The sequence below is a fragment of the Dromiciops gliroides genome, chromosome 1, assembly GCF_019393635.1.
Source record: "Dromiciops gliroides isolate mDroGli1 chromosome 1, mDroGli1.pri, whole genome shotgun sequence".
Classification (NCBI taxonomy): domain Eukaryota; kingdom Metazoa; phylum Chordata; class Mammalia; order Microbiotheria; family Microbiotheriidae; genus Dromiciops; species Dromiciops gliroides.
Window position 1 is genome coordinate 695117823 of NC_057861.1, and position 14833 is coordinate 695132655.

Sequence of the window (14833 nt, forward strand, 5' to 3'; positions counted from 1 at the left end):
TTTCGCCTGTGGATTCTGCTGTAATCGCTAGGTAGGGACTTAGTGACTTCACCACACCAGGAGGCTGAGCTCACTGTTAAAAGATGAAGAGGTGGGTAGAATCCACCGACATTAACAGAGGAGACAAGGACTGTAGGAAAACTTCACCAGAAGTTGAATTTCAATATACAGTATCAGAGTTCACTGTAACTGGGTTCTAGCCCGTATTTCTGGGAAAACATCTTTTTTTTTTCCTTGCACATATATAATATAGAAAACTGTAGACCAACACCAATCTTCTAGTATCTTCGGGCTCTTCCTCCTCCCTCCTTCCCGCCCCCCCCCCAAAAAAAACACAACTTCTCTTATGGCCATCTGGATTTTTGATTGCTAACTCAGCTGGACTGTGGGACTGAAGCCAGACACTGCTTCTTTGTTCAAAATATGTGTGTATAAATAACAATACGCATATGTCTATGTCTATATGCATTTATGTATAGGTATGCACATAACCAGGTAGACTTTTTGACCCAAAGATTTGTTCCTTAGGTGGGAACCTTGTGTGGTCCTTTTCTTCACATCCAGGATATGAGTCTGGGGTCATCTTGGTGAGGGTCCAGAAACCTGAAGCAGCCCAAGATTGGCCATGGTTCCTGGCAGCAAATTTGCAGGACAAATTTCATCTCCATCCATTTGGGTTTCCTTCTCTTTGTTAACATGTCTTTGTCAAAATAGAATTCCCTAAAACACTTTGATTCTAAAAGAGGACTTTGTTTTAGATACATATGGATCCCCTCAAAACACAATGTTGCCCATAGACTCAACAACCCGGGAAAGGGATATGGTGTGAATTTGGATGGGAAAAAATAATTTATTATTACTAACCTTTAACTGAAATGTAGTTCTCAAATTGTGAATTTTTTAAAACAATTATTCTTGAGAAGGGATCCCCAACATAAAAATTAAAAAAAAAATTCTGAAGTCCTATTCTAAGGAAAGCTGGATACAGAAAGCTAAGCTAATTTTGCTAGGATACAAAGAACAAACCTTGTATGCTCAAGTGTTATCAATTAACAATTTCAAAAAGTTATTTTCCATGTGTAAGGAAAAATAAATACCTGGTGAATGGGAGGGGTGGTCTGTGGCCTTTGTCTCACTTTTGGCATCAGGTCAATGTCTGGGTTGAATTCTCCTAACACTAGGGAAAGACGTTTTGTTTGAGGGCCTCATCCCATTGGACTGGACTTGGAGATCAAGCCTACTAAGAAGGCGAATGTTTATTACTCAAGGAGTCACATTTTTGAAGCATATCCTGAGATTGAGTTAAATCACATGTGAACTATCTCAGGCTTCACGCTGACTTAACTACTGGGGAAAATAAAATCGGGAGGGATTTTGTGCTTTTCAGAAATCCACCTGTAATCAAATCTCAGGATTCTCATCTCTTTCCCAATAGAGCTCATCTATTTGAGAGCCCCAGAGACCAATCCTGAGATCTCCATGAAGTCTCTTACCTCTGAGCTAAATAAGTGTCGTCATCAAGACTCCTAGTGGTCTCTCTTAAGACATGAATGACTGACTGTCCACACTTGGGGACAGAGTTGGTATTTGTGTGATGGGGTGGTCACAGGCTCCCATGAGAATTAACTTGAAAAATAGGAATGTTTGGCCCTCGGGATTCACTCAGGTTTACCAATGAAAGAATATGGAAGGGAGTTTTCTCAGGGAATGTGTCAACTTTGTGGAATTTGATTATTTGCTTTCAAAAGACATATAAAACACTATGGGAGGGGGCAGCTAGGTGGCGCAGTGGATAGAGCACCAGCCCTGGAGTCAGGAGTACCTGAATTCAAATCTGACCTCAGACACTTAACACTTACTAGCTGTATGACCTTGGGCAAGTCACTTAACCCCAATTGCCTCACTAAAACAAAAACCAAAATACTATGGGACCCACTCCTTTGCAGAGGTGGAGGACTATGAGTGTGGAATACTGCATATAAAAACAAGCTTTTTTCAATATGTTGGTTAGTTTTCCTTCTATTCTTCTTTATAAAGGATAATTCTTGTGGGGAGGGAGGATTCATTGGGAAATACAGATGACATAAAAACAAAGGCTATCAATAAAAATTATTTAAATAACACATTAGGGGGAGGGGTGGTCACTTTCTACATGCCTCTGAACCCAGGAGTGATCACTTAGAAACTGTTGATCATTTCTACCCAGAGACCTCTCAGAAAACAGCAGTGCTTCCATGAAGAAAATAGGGGCAGCTTTGAACATAGGGAAGGGTGGGATGGCTGGCAGGAGACATGGGAAACCAACACAAGGATAATCTGGAGATGGTTCACTCTCCTTTAGATCCACAGTTCTTACTGAAGGGCCATGGGGTCATCATCAAGTCATCATCACATGGGAAAGGTCTTTCCAATGAGCCATAGGTGAAGGGAAGCTGTTTCCTCCAACCAAAGACACTGGTTTTAAAAACACATTACTGTGTTTTCCAGGAATTCCCACATCCCTTAATGATTTCTGGAGAACCGTGGGACTCTGAGTGGGCCGTTAATTTCCTTCTGATCTTTACCCTACATGAAATATGAGCTCTTTAGTCTCCTTCCGCGTCTAGAATTAAGTGTTTGGGGTGTGAATGTAGCTGGTGAAGTGATGGAGAGGCTTCTTAAGATGGCATTCTCCTCTTCTGTCTTCCCTTTTCCCACTCCTAAGAAGGAAGTACGAACACCTTGAACACCGATGAAAGGAAGGGAGACGCGCTAACAGGAGATCCACTGCCAACAGGTGATCCCAAAACATGTCATCTCTGCACCAGTGGATGGGTCAAAGGTTGAGCTGAGCTGGACCTGAGTGTTCCCAAGGCCAGAGACCTTTCTGTCCAGCAGAACAAAACTTGTCATGGAAATGCTAGGCTCCATCTTGAGCTGTTTCCTCTCTGCCCTTAAAACCAGAAAAGAAAGATCTGTTCCCTCCCAGGACCTCCCACACTGTTGTTACGCTTGGACTAGCTTTCCCTTTTAGGTCTGCAGAAGACCACTGAGTGCTACTGCCCTCAGGGCATGGCCACAGCGTCTCATGGCTCTGACAGACCCCGGAACAACAACCACCCTCAGCCCCGGTGCTTCAACGGTCTGGGAAACAAACAGAAACAATAAATAAACAGAAAACACCAACACACACACGCAATGTGACTTTAAAAGAGAGGTCTCCATAAAACCCTCCGAAGGGGCATTGTGCTTGCTTTGAAGACATCAAAGGGAAATGGATCCACAGGCAGCCCAGAAGATCATTCCTTGTGACTAACATTGATGGGGGTAGGGAGGGTAGAAGGACTAGTATCTCAGAAATGCCGAGGCCCCCTCCCTCAGCTCCCTGGGACTGCCCCATGGTGCCTTCTCCCCACAGCATCAAATCACCTGGCCTTCCATCACCACTACTTGGAGGACTTCACCACCTGTTCATAGGGGGGAGGCGGCGTATTGCAGTAGGAGGGTGGGGGTGGGTAAACTGGGGTGCCCTGGGGTGAGTTGGGCTGGACGTGGAAAGCCATCGCCATTGGGTTCACCACAGCTCCTCCGGGGTCAGTGTAATATGGCATGCCTGGTTGCTGGGCTCCTGAAAGAAAAGGGGGAGAAGAGGATATAAGCATGGCACAAATGGATCAATGGCTGGATTTGGAGGCTCAGGATGTGGGTTAAAACCCTCTCTCTGCCATTTACTCCTTGTGGAATGGGGTGTGACTCCCCTGGGCCACAAGTGGTCAAGATGCCCTCTAAGGTCCCTTCTAGCCCTAACCTTATGATCTTAGCTGGATTTCTTTTTCTTTTTCTTTTTTTTTTTTGCAGGGCAATGAGGGTTAAGTGACTTGCCCAGGGTCACACAGCTAGTAAATGTCAAGTGTCTGAGGCCAGATTTGAACTCTGGTCTTCCTGAATCCAGGGCTGGCGCTTTATCCACTGCACCACCTAGCTGCCCCCTTAGCTGGATTTCTTGCCCAACAGTAAAGCCTTCCCCAAAAGGATGAAAGACCGTCAGAGCTGAAAGGGTCACTGATGAAGAAACTGAGGCCCAGGGAGGTTCAGGAATATGTTCACAGCCACATGGTTAGGTAATGGCAAAGCCAGGACCCGAATTCAGGTCTCTAGGTTCTTAGTACAGTGCTTTTTCTACCATGCTATCCCCTCCTTAACGCACTTGATTCCCCTTGGTGCCCCCTCTATATCCCAACCTCTCATATTGGTTGGCCTCTCACATTGACATTCCATCTCCCATCTGTGTACTTTGGAACTGACTCTATCATGAGAATGGAAGGCATTCCTTCTTTCCTTCCATGGGTTAACATCCCTGGCTTCCTTTAAGACTCAGCTCCCATGACCCCTCCCATTTGCCTTTCCTGATCACCTCAGTAACTAATGTCCCATTCCCCCAACATTACTTAGTATATAGTAATATATATTTTGCATTTACAAGGGGTTCTTTTTAGCAGAATATCCGATATCCAAGTCATCTCACATTTCTGAATTTGTCATTTATCTTGGTCTGGACATGTGAAGGGAACTCCCTCCCCCAATGCAGATCAAAACCTGATTGGCCCAGGGGTTACTGAGGATTAAGTGACTGTCTCAGGGGTCCAGAGGCAATACGTGTTTGGGGTGAACTTGAACCCTGGTCTTAGTTCAGAGGCCAAGGCTTTCAATCCACTATGTCAAACTACCTCCCTACAAGTCTTGAGAAGCAAAACATGAAAATATTTGTTAATGAACTGATCACTTAGAAAATTAGTCCCCATTCAAATATCTTTCCCCCTAAACAAAAATGTTTATCTCTGCCAATCTCCCCACCACCACCACCACCACCACCGCCCTAATCACTCCTTTACTTTCCAATAGGCTTCAAAAGAGAACAATTTTCATATCAAAGAATTTTTAAAAGACCTTGAGAAAACTGATGAAGCCTTGGAATATTTTTCCCCCAACAATGGCTATCTTTTTAAGTCATAAAGTAAGGATGTTGTATTGTGTTGTCATAGAATTTTGCCAGAAAAATAATGGCAAAAAACCCCTAAATAATACTTGATTCATTCTAAGAATTAGAGCATAGTTTCAATTATAACCTTAATTTTGTCAAATATGAGATAAAATAAACTTATTTTTATAGTTTTTCATTTCACATTTCAAGAAAAATTCCCAATTAACCCTTTTTAATTTCTTAATTTTTAATTTTTTTGCAGGGCAATGGGGGTTGAGTGACTTGCCCAGGGTCACACAGCTAGTGTCATGTTTGAGGCCGGATTTGAACTCAGGTCCTCCTGAATCCAGGACCAGTGCTTTATCCACTATACCACCTAGCTGCCCCGCAATTAACCCTTAAAAAAAAAAACTATTTTATATGAAAGGTTGGTCCTCATTTTCAGAGCATTCACTTAAATAGGCCTTTTTTTCCAGGTACCAATTATTTGTATCTTTGGATAACTGGGAACTCCTCCCATCTTTATTTGTATACATATTGTTTCCTTAATAGACTGTAAGTTCCTTGAGAGCAGAGATTGCTTCATTTAAGTCTTTGAACAGGGTCCGGCCCGTGATTAACACTTAACTAATGCCTGTTGATTTAAATTGAAAATTGAAGGCACCTATGTTCCCCTACTCCCTCCCATACTGTATGCCTGTAATTGCTTCCTGAGAGTCCTTACCTCAAAGTACAAGTGGGATGATTGTAAATTGAGGGGCCTCATTTTGACTTATCACTCAACATTCTTTGGCAGGATGGATTTACAAACCCATCACAATTCCATAATTAGCTAATTTGCCCACGAAAGGAGGTAACAAGTCATCCAGAGTGAAAGAAACTATCCAATGAACATCTTTGGCAAGACTAGGAAGAACTCATTCCCTGTGAGTAAAGGACTCTTTAATTAGTTTCCCTTCCCTTGCTCATTTTTCTCCTTGATGAGGAAATGAGATGGGGATGGATTTGGGAGATGGTGTTTTCCTCTGCACAGGATATCCCTTGAGCCCAAGGAAGGGAACTGGAACACCTTTTTTTTTTTTTTTAATACTTTCACCTACACTGTCCAAGGATGGGAATGAGTGGCCCCAGAACTGAGGGGAGGAAAAGTTTGTCTTTCTTCCCTTCCTCAAGGGACAATGGGATATCGTAGAAAATACTCCAGGCTTGAACTCAGGAGAAAGCTGGGTTCTCATCCCACCTGCCCCTAACCGGCAGTGTAACCTGGGGCAACCTACGGACCATTTTTTCGATCTCAGTTTCTGTGGAATTGAAGGGGTTGTACTAGGTAGTCTCTGGAGTTCCCTTCCAGTCCTAAAATCTTATCAAAATCTTATCTAAAATGTCAAAAAAGCATAGACTTAAAGGCCATCTACTCCAAACCTCTGCATTGTTGTTGTTGAGTCTTTCATTCATGTCTGACCCCATTTAGGGTTTTCTTGGCAAAGATACTGGAGTATCACCTTCTCCAACTCATTTTTACAGATGAGGAAACTGAGGCAAACAGGGTTAAACGACTTTCCCAGGATCAAACAACTAGTAAGTATCTGAGGCCTGATTTCATCTCAGGAAGTGTGGTACTCTATACACTGTGTTACCTCCTCTCATTTTATAAATGAGGAAATTGAGGCCCAAGAAGATTAAGTGGTCACACAGCTGACGTGTGATTTGAACACAGGTCCTCTGATTCCAGGGCGCCAGGTTCTTCCCATTGTGTCAAAGAATAAATTATAACAGAGTTGGCTTTGATGTCAAAGTCTGTTTACTTTTGGTATCCTTGTTAGCACACTTACTAAAGAATCTGAGTGATGTGGTACAGTAGAAAAATGATTGGATTTGGAGTCAGAGAACCTGGGTTTCAATATCCCACCTCTGCCACTTACTATATGTAACTTTTGGAAAGTCACTTAAGCCCTCTGCACCTCAGTTTCCCCATCTGTAAAATATAGGAAGCTAAACTAGTTGGCCTCCAGGTTCCCTTCTGCCTCTAAGTCTAGGACTCTGTGAACTCGAATGTATGACCTTACATATAGTCAGAACATAATCAATGCTTATTCAGTGAATCATTTAATTAACAAATACATGGACACAGACACATCTCTTGGGGGTAACCACAACCCAACTGAGGTAAATAAGGGAGCTCAAACTTGTGGACAAGCTGTGCCTAATTTAAGCCTTAGAGATCTTCACGGTCTAGCCTTTCTCAGAGGCAGGAGCCTGTGTACATTCAGTGTTCTCATTTCTGACATGTTTTCTGCGATGTCTGACAGCACAGTGATAATGCCTCAGGTGTAAAGAATGCCTGCTCTCAAGGAGTGCCAAGCATTGGTTCCATAGAGGGCCCCCTCATTTATTCTAACACGGTCCCTGTGGGCCAAATGATCTTCCAAAGCAAAGCCATTTCGACAACGTGTCAGAATGCCCTAGACTGACATTTTCCTAGCTCCCAATCAGCTTTGGCAGATTGACGAATCTCTGCCATGGGTATGGATTTATACAGTGAGTCTTAAGGAATTCAGAGAACACAGGGATATTGAGAAACAGTTGATGGGGCAGTGGCAACAAAACAGTGACCCACATGAAAAGCTACCCATGGGGAGCCACCCCATGGCAAAGCAGCATTCAGGGAATTTTGCGGAGCCACTTTGCAGGTTGATCGCTAGTGCACAGTTTGGGGGAAAGGAGACTTTCTTACTCACAGCCCTACTGCTGTAGGGATTGATGGTAGATATCCCTACTTTGTAATACAACACAGGGAGTCTCTGACCTAAGGATGTCTGAAGTAACACACATTCTTTAACAACAAGTGGTCCTCCATCCATCCTCTCTAATCCCCCACCACTTCCTAGACTTGAAGGTTCCTGTCACTACCACATCCAAAGCTATATATCCTGCTTGAGACTACCCTTCTTCCTCTTTCCTCCTCCTTCTTCACCACAGCTCTTGCTACAGTAGACTCAGACCCTGCTGCTGATACTATTCATCCAAAAGCTAAACTGTGGCCAAAAACATAGATGACAACTTACTGGAGACTCAGAATGACCATAGCTCTGTTCTGAAGAAACCAGGCCAGCTGCCTCCCTCTCCTGTGGAAGACCCGAACTCCCCGTTACCAGAGACCCTGGGGTCACCATTAATCGAGATGCCCCCTTCCCCACATGGGTACCTGATTGAATTGATGTTACTACAGAATAATACAGTGGATACTGATGCATAGAGTACAGGTACCATAAAAGACAGAGGATTGCAGCAGAATATGAAGGTTTCAGAGCCTCCCCCTAAATTTCATAACAGCAGGACCATTTTAATTAAACACCAAGTCTAATCCACAGTATTAGGCACTTTTTCCCCCTCTTTTGACCAGACCGGTGATTTTATTAGTGTAGAGACTTCCTGGTGAAGGAAATCATTGTATCAATGAAAGCTGGCCCCTACTTGGTGATTTAGTCTTTTAATTTTTTTTTAATTTTTAAAAATTAAAAAAAAAATTGGGGGGGAGTGGGGCAATGAGGGTTAAGTGACTTGCCCAGGGCCACACAGCTAGTAAGGGTCACGTGTCTGAGGCCGGATCTGTACTCAGGTCCTCCTGAATCCAGAGCCAGTGCTTTATCTACTTTGCCACCTAGCTGCCCTCAGTGATTTAGTCTTAGAGAAATGTCTGGTGTATTTCCTGAGAGGTCAACAGAGCTACTTGTGCAAGGCCACATTGCTAGCATGTGTTGGGGGGTGAGACTCTGAGTCAAGACTTCTTGACTCCAAAGCCCATCCTCCTCTATACCAACCTGCCTCTTGCTAGGCATGTGATAAATGTTTGTTAAATGTAAGTGAATCAAATTACTACAGAATTCCCAATTAAGTCTGATAATCGTGGGATGATGGATGGAATTAGAATTTAAGTGTCGACAATATGAAATTGAATCAAAACCTTATTATCATGACAATCTACATCCGTGCTACTGAAATGCTATTTTTCATCTCTCTGATACTCATGTTCAAGATTTAAAGCATCTAAGCCAGCGAGATTCAGTAATGATCCTTCAGGTTGTAGCCATCAGCATATTAATTACCTCCCTTAACCTCTCTCAGCCTCATCTATAAAACAGAGATGAATAACAGCACCTACCCCACAAAGTTGTTGTGAGAATCAAACCAGATAACATCTGTAAAGTGCTTTGGAAATTTTCAGGCACTACAGAAATGCCAGCTATAATTTTTATTAATATTGATATTCCTATTATTATTTTAGCTGACACTTGATTTACTCTCAGGTTGTTTTCTTAGTTTTATGTCAATTTAATTTCTCATAAATTAAAAAAAACACAAAACACCATTGTAATGTTTTTCTGCTCTCAGAATCAGGGAGCTATTCCCTCTTCCTTGAAACCCCTGCCCTGATTCCCTGGGGGCAGCTAGGTGGTACAGTGGGTAGAACACTGGTCCTGGAGTTGAGGACCTGAATTCAAATCTCACCTCAGACACTTATTAGCTATGTGACCTTGGGCAAGTCATTTAATCCCAATTGCCTTAAACACATGGGGCCATCTCCAGTCATCTTGATATATATCATGCCACTGGGCCCAGATGGCTCTGTAGGAGAGAGTGAGGTTGGTGACTTAGAACAGCCCTCCCTCACTTAAATACAATTCACACCTATGTCATGGTCTTCTTTGAGAATGAAGGACCAACAACAACAGCTCGGATTCCCTATCCTCCTTGACATTTTAACTCAAAGTCTAGAGTTGAAGGAATGATGTAAGAACTTGTGGATTCTCTCCCCTCCCACCTTGGCAATTGTCATTAATATCTGAGAATCTCTACTTTTATCTAGATAAGAATAGTAGTAAAGATAACATGTTGCACAGCTAACTGGAATCCAGGCATGCTGTGATATCCCTTTCAACTTCCCTTAAATTCCTGAAAAATACTAAGAGAATGACTGTGGGAAGATTATGGCTAAATTCCTAGCTACAGATGGAGATAATATACATGGTGCTTTTAAATTTAGTATTCCTCTTCAAGTTTCAGGTTTGGAATATACATAGCATTTATTTACTTCAGGGAAAGAAGGACGAGTCAGCAGCTGTGACCGTAGTTCAGTGGTTTGTCTCGGCAGGTTTGGAGGTGCATTAGGAAGCAAAACTACTGGACTCTAGCCCAGGGATGTAGGAGGGAGATTAAAATATCACTCCCCCATCAGTGATGAATAGGTGCTGCTATTCCTTTAATATATTCTCTGATCAGGATGAAATATTTTACTAAGAGAAGCTTCTTCTGGAAGTTTCTTCTTGTTCTTTCAAATAAAGGGGGGAAAGTAGCAGGAGGAAGAATTATGTAAGGATGACATTTTTCTTCTTTATTTTCCCCCTCAAAATATTGGAGGAAACTGAGGCAATGTATTACAGGGTAAAGACCACTGGACTAAGAGACAGTAGACCGAAGGCCTGCTGCTAGCTTCTAATTGGATGGGTGATCTTGGGCAAATCACTTCTGTCACTGCACCTTATCTATAAAATGAAAGTCAGTCTGTCAATAAACATTTATTAAGTACCTACTATGTGTCAGATACAAAAAGACAGTTCCTGCCCTCAAGAGCTTACAATTGAATGGAGAAGACAATATGCAAAAAAAAAAAAAGTTTTGAAAGCATTGGACTAAATGAAAACTAAGGCCCCCTTTTTACTCTAACTTTGTTTACATCTAGTTGACTGCTAGTTCAGCTACATCAAGGGTTAAACTGACTTTTGTGGACTAACTCTCATTTATTATCTGAGAACTCAAAATTCATTTTCCCTGAAGAAGAATCCATCAACATACAAATGAACTCGTTAAGCTGGGAACTGTCTGTACCTAGTACTTACTGTATCCCACTTTTAAACTCCCTCTGGACTGTTAATTTAATTCTACTTGATTCAACAAACACTTAGGTGGCACCTGCTATGTGTAAGAAACAGCAGCTAAGTCAGTGAGGGGGAAGTTGAGATAAGACCAGGAATGACAACTTGAATGCCACTCTTTTTATGAAGCAGGAACATTCCCATTCCCTAAAGATGGAAGAGCAAAATAATGTAATTATTAGGACAATCTTACTTCCACTGATGGATTGGAGAGAGGTTTGGAATGGGGAACACCTGGATTCTCCATCATATGTGACCTTAAGGAAGTAAGTCACTTCTCTTCCTTTTAAAATGAGGAAGCTGGATTAGAAACCTCTAAGTTTCCTTCCTGTTTCTTTTCTATAATTTTATGAACAATGTAAAAAATTATCAAATAATACGTGAGAGCCAATATAGTGCCATGGAAAAACAGGGAAACAGGATTCAAAGAAACCTGGGCTGAAAGCATGGCTTACTCACTGCCCATGTGACCAAGGGAAATCCCTTTGGTTTTTCCTCATCTATGAACTAGGAAGAGCCCACCCACACTCCATTATCCTCTTGGTTGGGGGCTCATGTGCCTTGTCATCACTCCCCCTGCTCCTCTGGGTCTTGCCATCTGCCCTGCTGCTTCCTCTGCCCAAGTCCTCCCTAGCTTTGCCATCTACCAAGAACTGAACATAAACATGAACCCTCTTTGTTCGATGTGCCCATTCCTCCTCTTAGTATATGACTCCTGGAGAGCAGGGAGTCTGGATTTGCTATTTGGATCTTGTGCTCTTAATGCTTCATGCAGAGAAAGCACTTAGTAAATGTTTTTCCTTTCCATTGCACAAGTCTGTCTGTCTCTGTTTCTCTCTCTCTCTCTCTCTCTCTCTCTCTCTCTCTCTCTCTCTCTCTCTCTCTCTCTCTCTCTCTCTCTCTCACACACACACACACACACACACACACACACACACACACACACACAGGAGGCCTCCTTGCTAGGACCTCAAGCCTTCAGAACTTATATTTGGAGCAAGTGAGATAATCAAAGGGCAGCGTTTGCAAACAGAACAGCTCTAGGTCAAGATCAGTGAGTCAAACTTAGCAGACTTTTCAAGCCAGCCCAAGGTGAATCCTCTCTCTGCAATATCAGAGAGAGATTAAATTTATTCTTCTTATTCTGGCTCTCCACTCTGACCTCTTGCTCTGTGTTTTATGGTGGTATCCAAAAGACAAATGGATCAAGCTTCAGGAAACCCAGAGTCTAGCACAGGTCCTATGGCTTTCTAGTTGTATGTATACAAATCATTTACTCTTTCAGCCTCAGTTTCCTCATCTGTCAACCCAGGTGCTTAACATGAATAATCACTTGTGTGAGCAAGGCTACATTCATTCCCAAAGGCTGGCACTTCTATGGTGGTATGTTGTTACCACAAGCTTTTAAATCCATCATCTTACTTGATCTTCAAACAACCCCACAAGGTTTCTTGAAGAGGAATTATTAGCCCCATTTTTCAGATGAGAAAACTAGAGCTCAGAGAAGTTAAATAATTTGCCTGAGATCACACAGCTTGTGAGTAGAAGAACTAGAATTTGTAACCAAGTCTTTTAGCTCTAATTATGGAGGTTGCTTCAGTGTGCAGTGATGCTCCATTATTCCAAGGACTATATCCTGGGATCATAGGACCCCTGAAGCCAGAGAAAGCCTCAATAATTACCCAGTCCCATCCCTGTATTAGTAAATAAGGACATCTTTTTTTGTGTGTGTGTGAGGTAGTTGGGGTTAAGTGACTTTCCCAGGGTCACACAGCTAGTAAGTGTCAAGTGTCCGAGGTCAGATTTGAATTTAGGTCCTCCTGAATCCAAGGCCAGTGCTTCATCCACTGTACCACCTAGCTGCCCCTTTTGTAAATGAAGTGAAATGACCTTTCTCAAGGTCAAACTGGTAAAAAGTGAAAGAACTAGAATTTGAACCCAGACCTTCTGCTAATAAATTCACTGCAGGATAATATTTATGAGGACTTGATGTTCTCCACAAGGTTCTTTCTAGCCCTAAAGTTCTATGATTTTATCTTCTCCCTCTTGAAGAATAAAACAAGGAGGATTCACATAAGTATGGTACAGCAAAAACAAAAAACCAACCAAACAAAAATAATGGATATAAAATCCCAAGATCTGAGTTTTCCTTTCAGCTCTTCCACTTAATGACTGTGTGGCCTTGGGCAAGTCACTTCTCTCTGGATCTCATTTGCTCATTTCTAAAATGGGGTGACCTCAATGATACCTAAGGTCCCTTCCATTCGAACATACTAACAATCATGTTTAGCTAGTACAACTGACAGCCCATGGGTTAAGTCTAATGATGCTCAGATCATTGACCCTGAAAAGCTAGGAAATAAGATTGACAGCTGTGGGGGAAGAAAATAACAGCAATACAATTTCATCTGTTCCAACAGAAAAAAAAAAAAAAGAAAGGCATCAGGGGAGAATGTTTTCCAAGGCTTACTAGATACAATGATGTCTGAAAATAAAAAGCAGATGCCGTCTTCAGAGCTGGATGAGAAACAGCATCGTTATGATGTTATTGCCCATTTAGTGCCTTCTCTCTCCAAAGAACTTTTAAAAAAATTGCTCCCATACTGTCAAAACTTCGCCCCTGAAGCTCTGCAAAAATATTAACCTGCCTTTCATCTCATGACCCATGGGTATTGTACAATTATAGGAGAAGCCTACACAGGGAAATGCACACGAAAAGCACATCTGGGGAGAGGAATGAGCTGATCTGTGTGAGTTTGGCTGAAGGTTTCTTAATGAGGCAACTCTATCTGCCCATTGGATTCAAAATGGTATTTGCATGTGTACATAACACTGTCAATCACATTAAGACATTACCATCAAATCCCATCATAACTGGAAAGAATATTGGAGGCCAAGTCAGAGGAACTGGACCCAAATCTGGTTCTTTTACTTAGTACCTGTTTACTGGTTCCTTTCAGTTGTGTCTGACTCTCTGTGACCCCATTTGGGGTTTTCTTGGCAGAGATACTGGAGTGGTTTGCCATTTCCCTCTCCAGCTCATTTTTACAGAAGAGGAAACTGAGGCAAACAGGATAAAGTGACTTCCCCAGGGTCACATAGCTTGTAAGTATCAGAGGCTGGATTTGAACCTAGGAAGATGAGTTTTCCTGACTCCAGGCCTGGCACTCTATCCACAGTTCCACCTAGCTACCCCACTACCTGTACGACTTTGGGCTAATTATTTACCCTCTTTGGGCCTCAGTTTCCTCATTTGAAAAAGGAGGTGTTTGGATCAAATGGCCTTGAATCATTTCCAGATTTAAAATCTATGATCGGGGCAGCTAGGTGGTGTAGTAGATAGAGCACTTGCCCTGGAGTCAGGAGGACCTGAGTTCAAATCTAACCTCAGACATTTAACACTTACTAGCTGTGTGACCCTAGGCAAGTCACTTAACCCCAATTGCCTCACCAAAAAAAATCAATCAATCAAATCAAATCAAATCAAATCTATGATCTAAGTAACTCTAAAGCTAGCAGAGAAGGTATTTGGCGAGAAATGGGGCTGTGTGGTGCCCTTTGAATCCATAGGTGGCTACTAACTCTTTTTGTATGACATATCAGGGAGGCATGAACACAGGCACACAGGACCACATGGAATTATACTGGCCCAGGCATTAACAATGCAGCTTAGGCCATAGGATTTAGAACTGGGAGGAACCTTAGAAGTCCATTGGTCCCCAAACCTCATTTTACAGAAAAGTCAAACCCAGGAAAGGCAAGTGACTCATGCAGAATCAGAGATCATAAATAAGTAGCAGAGCCAGGATGAGCAGCTGAGTGATACAGTGGATAGAGAGACAGGCTTGAGGAAGACTCATCTTACTGAGTCCAAATCCAGATTCAGACACTTACTAGCTGTGTGACCCTGGGCAAATCACTTAACTCTGTTTGTCTCAGT

The 14833-nt window shown here is 42.4% G+C and overlaps 1 protein-coding gene across 1 annotated transcript in view; it reads right to left on the minus strand.

The window, feature by feature from the left end:
• Positions 1-1903: 1903 nt before the first annotated feature.
• The window catches only part of VOPP1 (VOPP1 WW domain binding protein), a 203279-nt gene continuing 190349 nt past the window's right edge, over positions 1904-14833 (minus strand). Inside the window, exon 5 of the mRNA XM_043975239.1 lies at positions 1904-3607. Coding sequence (XP_043831174.1) covers positions 3426-3607 — 182 coding nt within the window. The 3' untranslated portion in view covers positions 1904-3425. The remainder of the gene's footprint in view (positions 3608-14833) is intronic.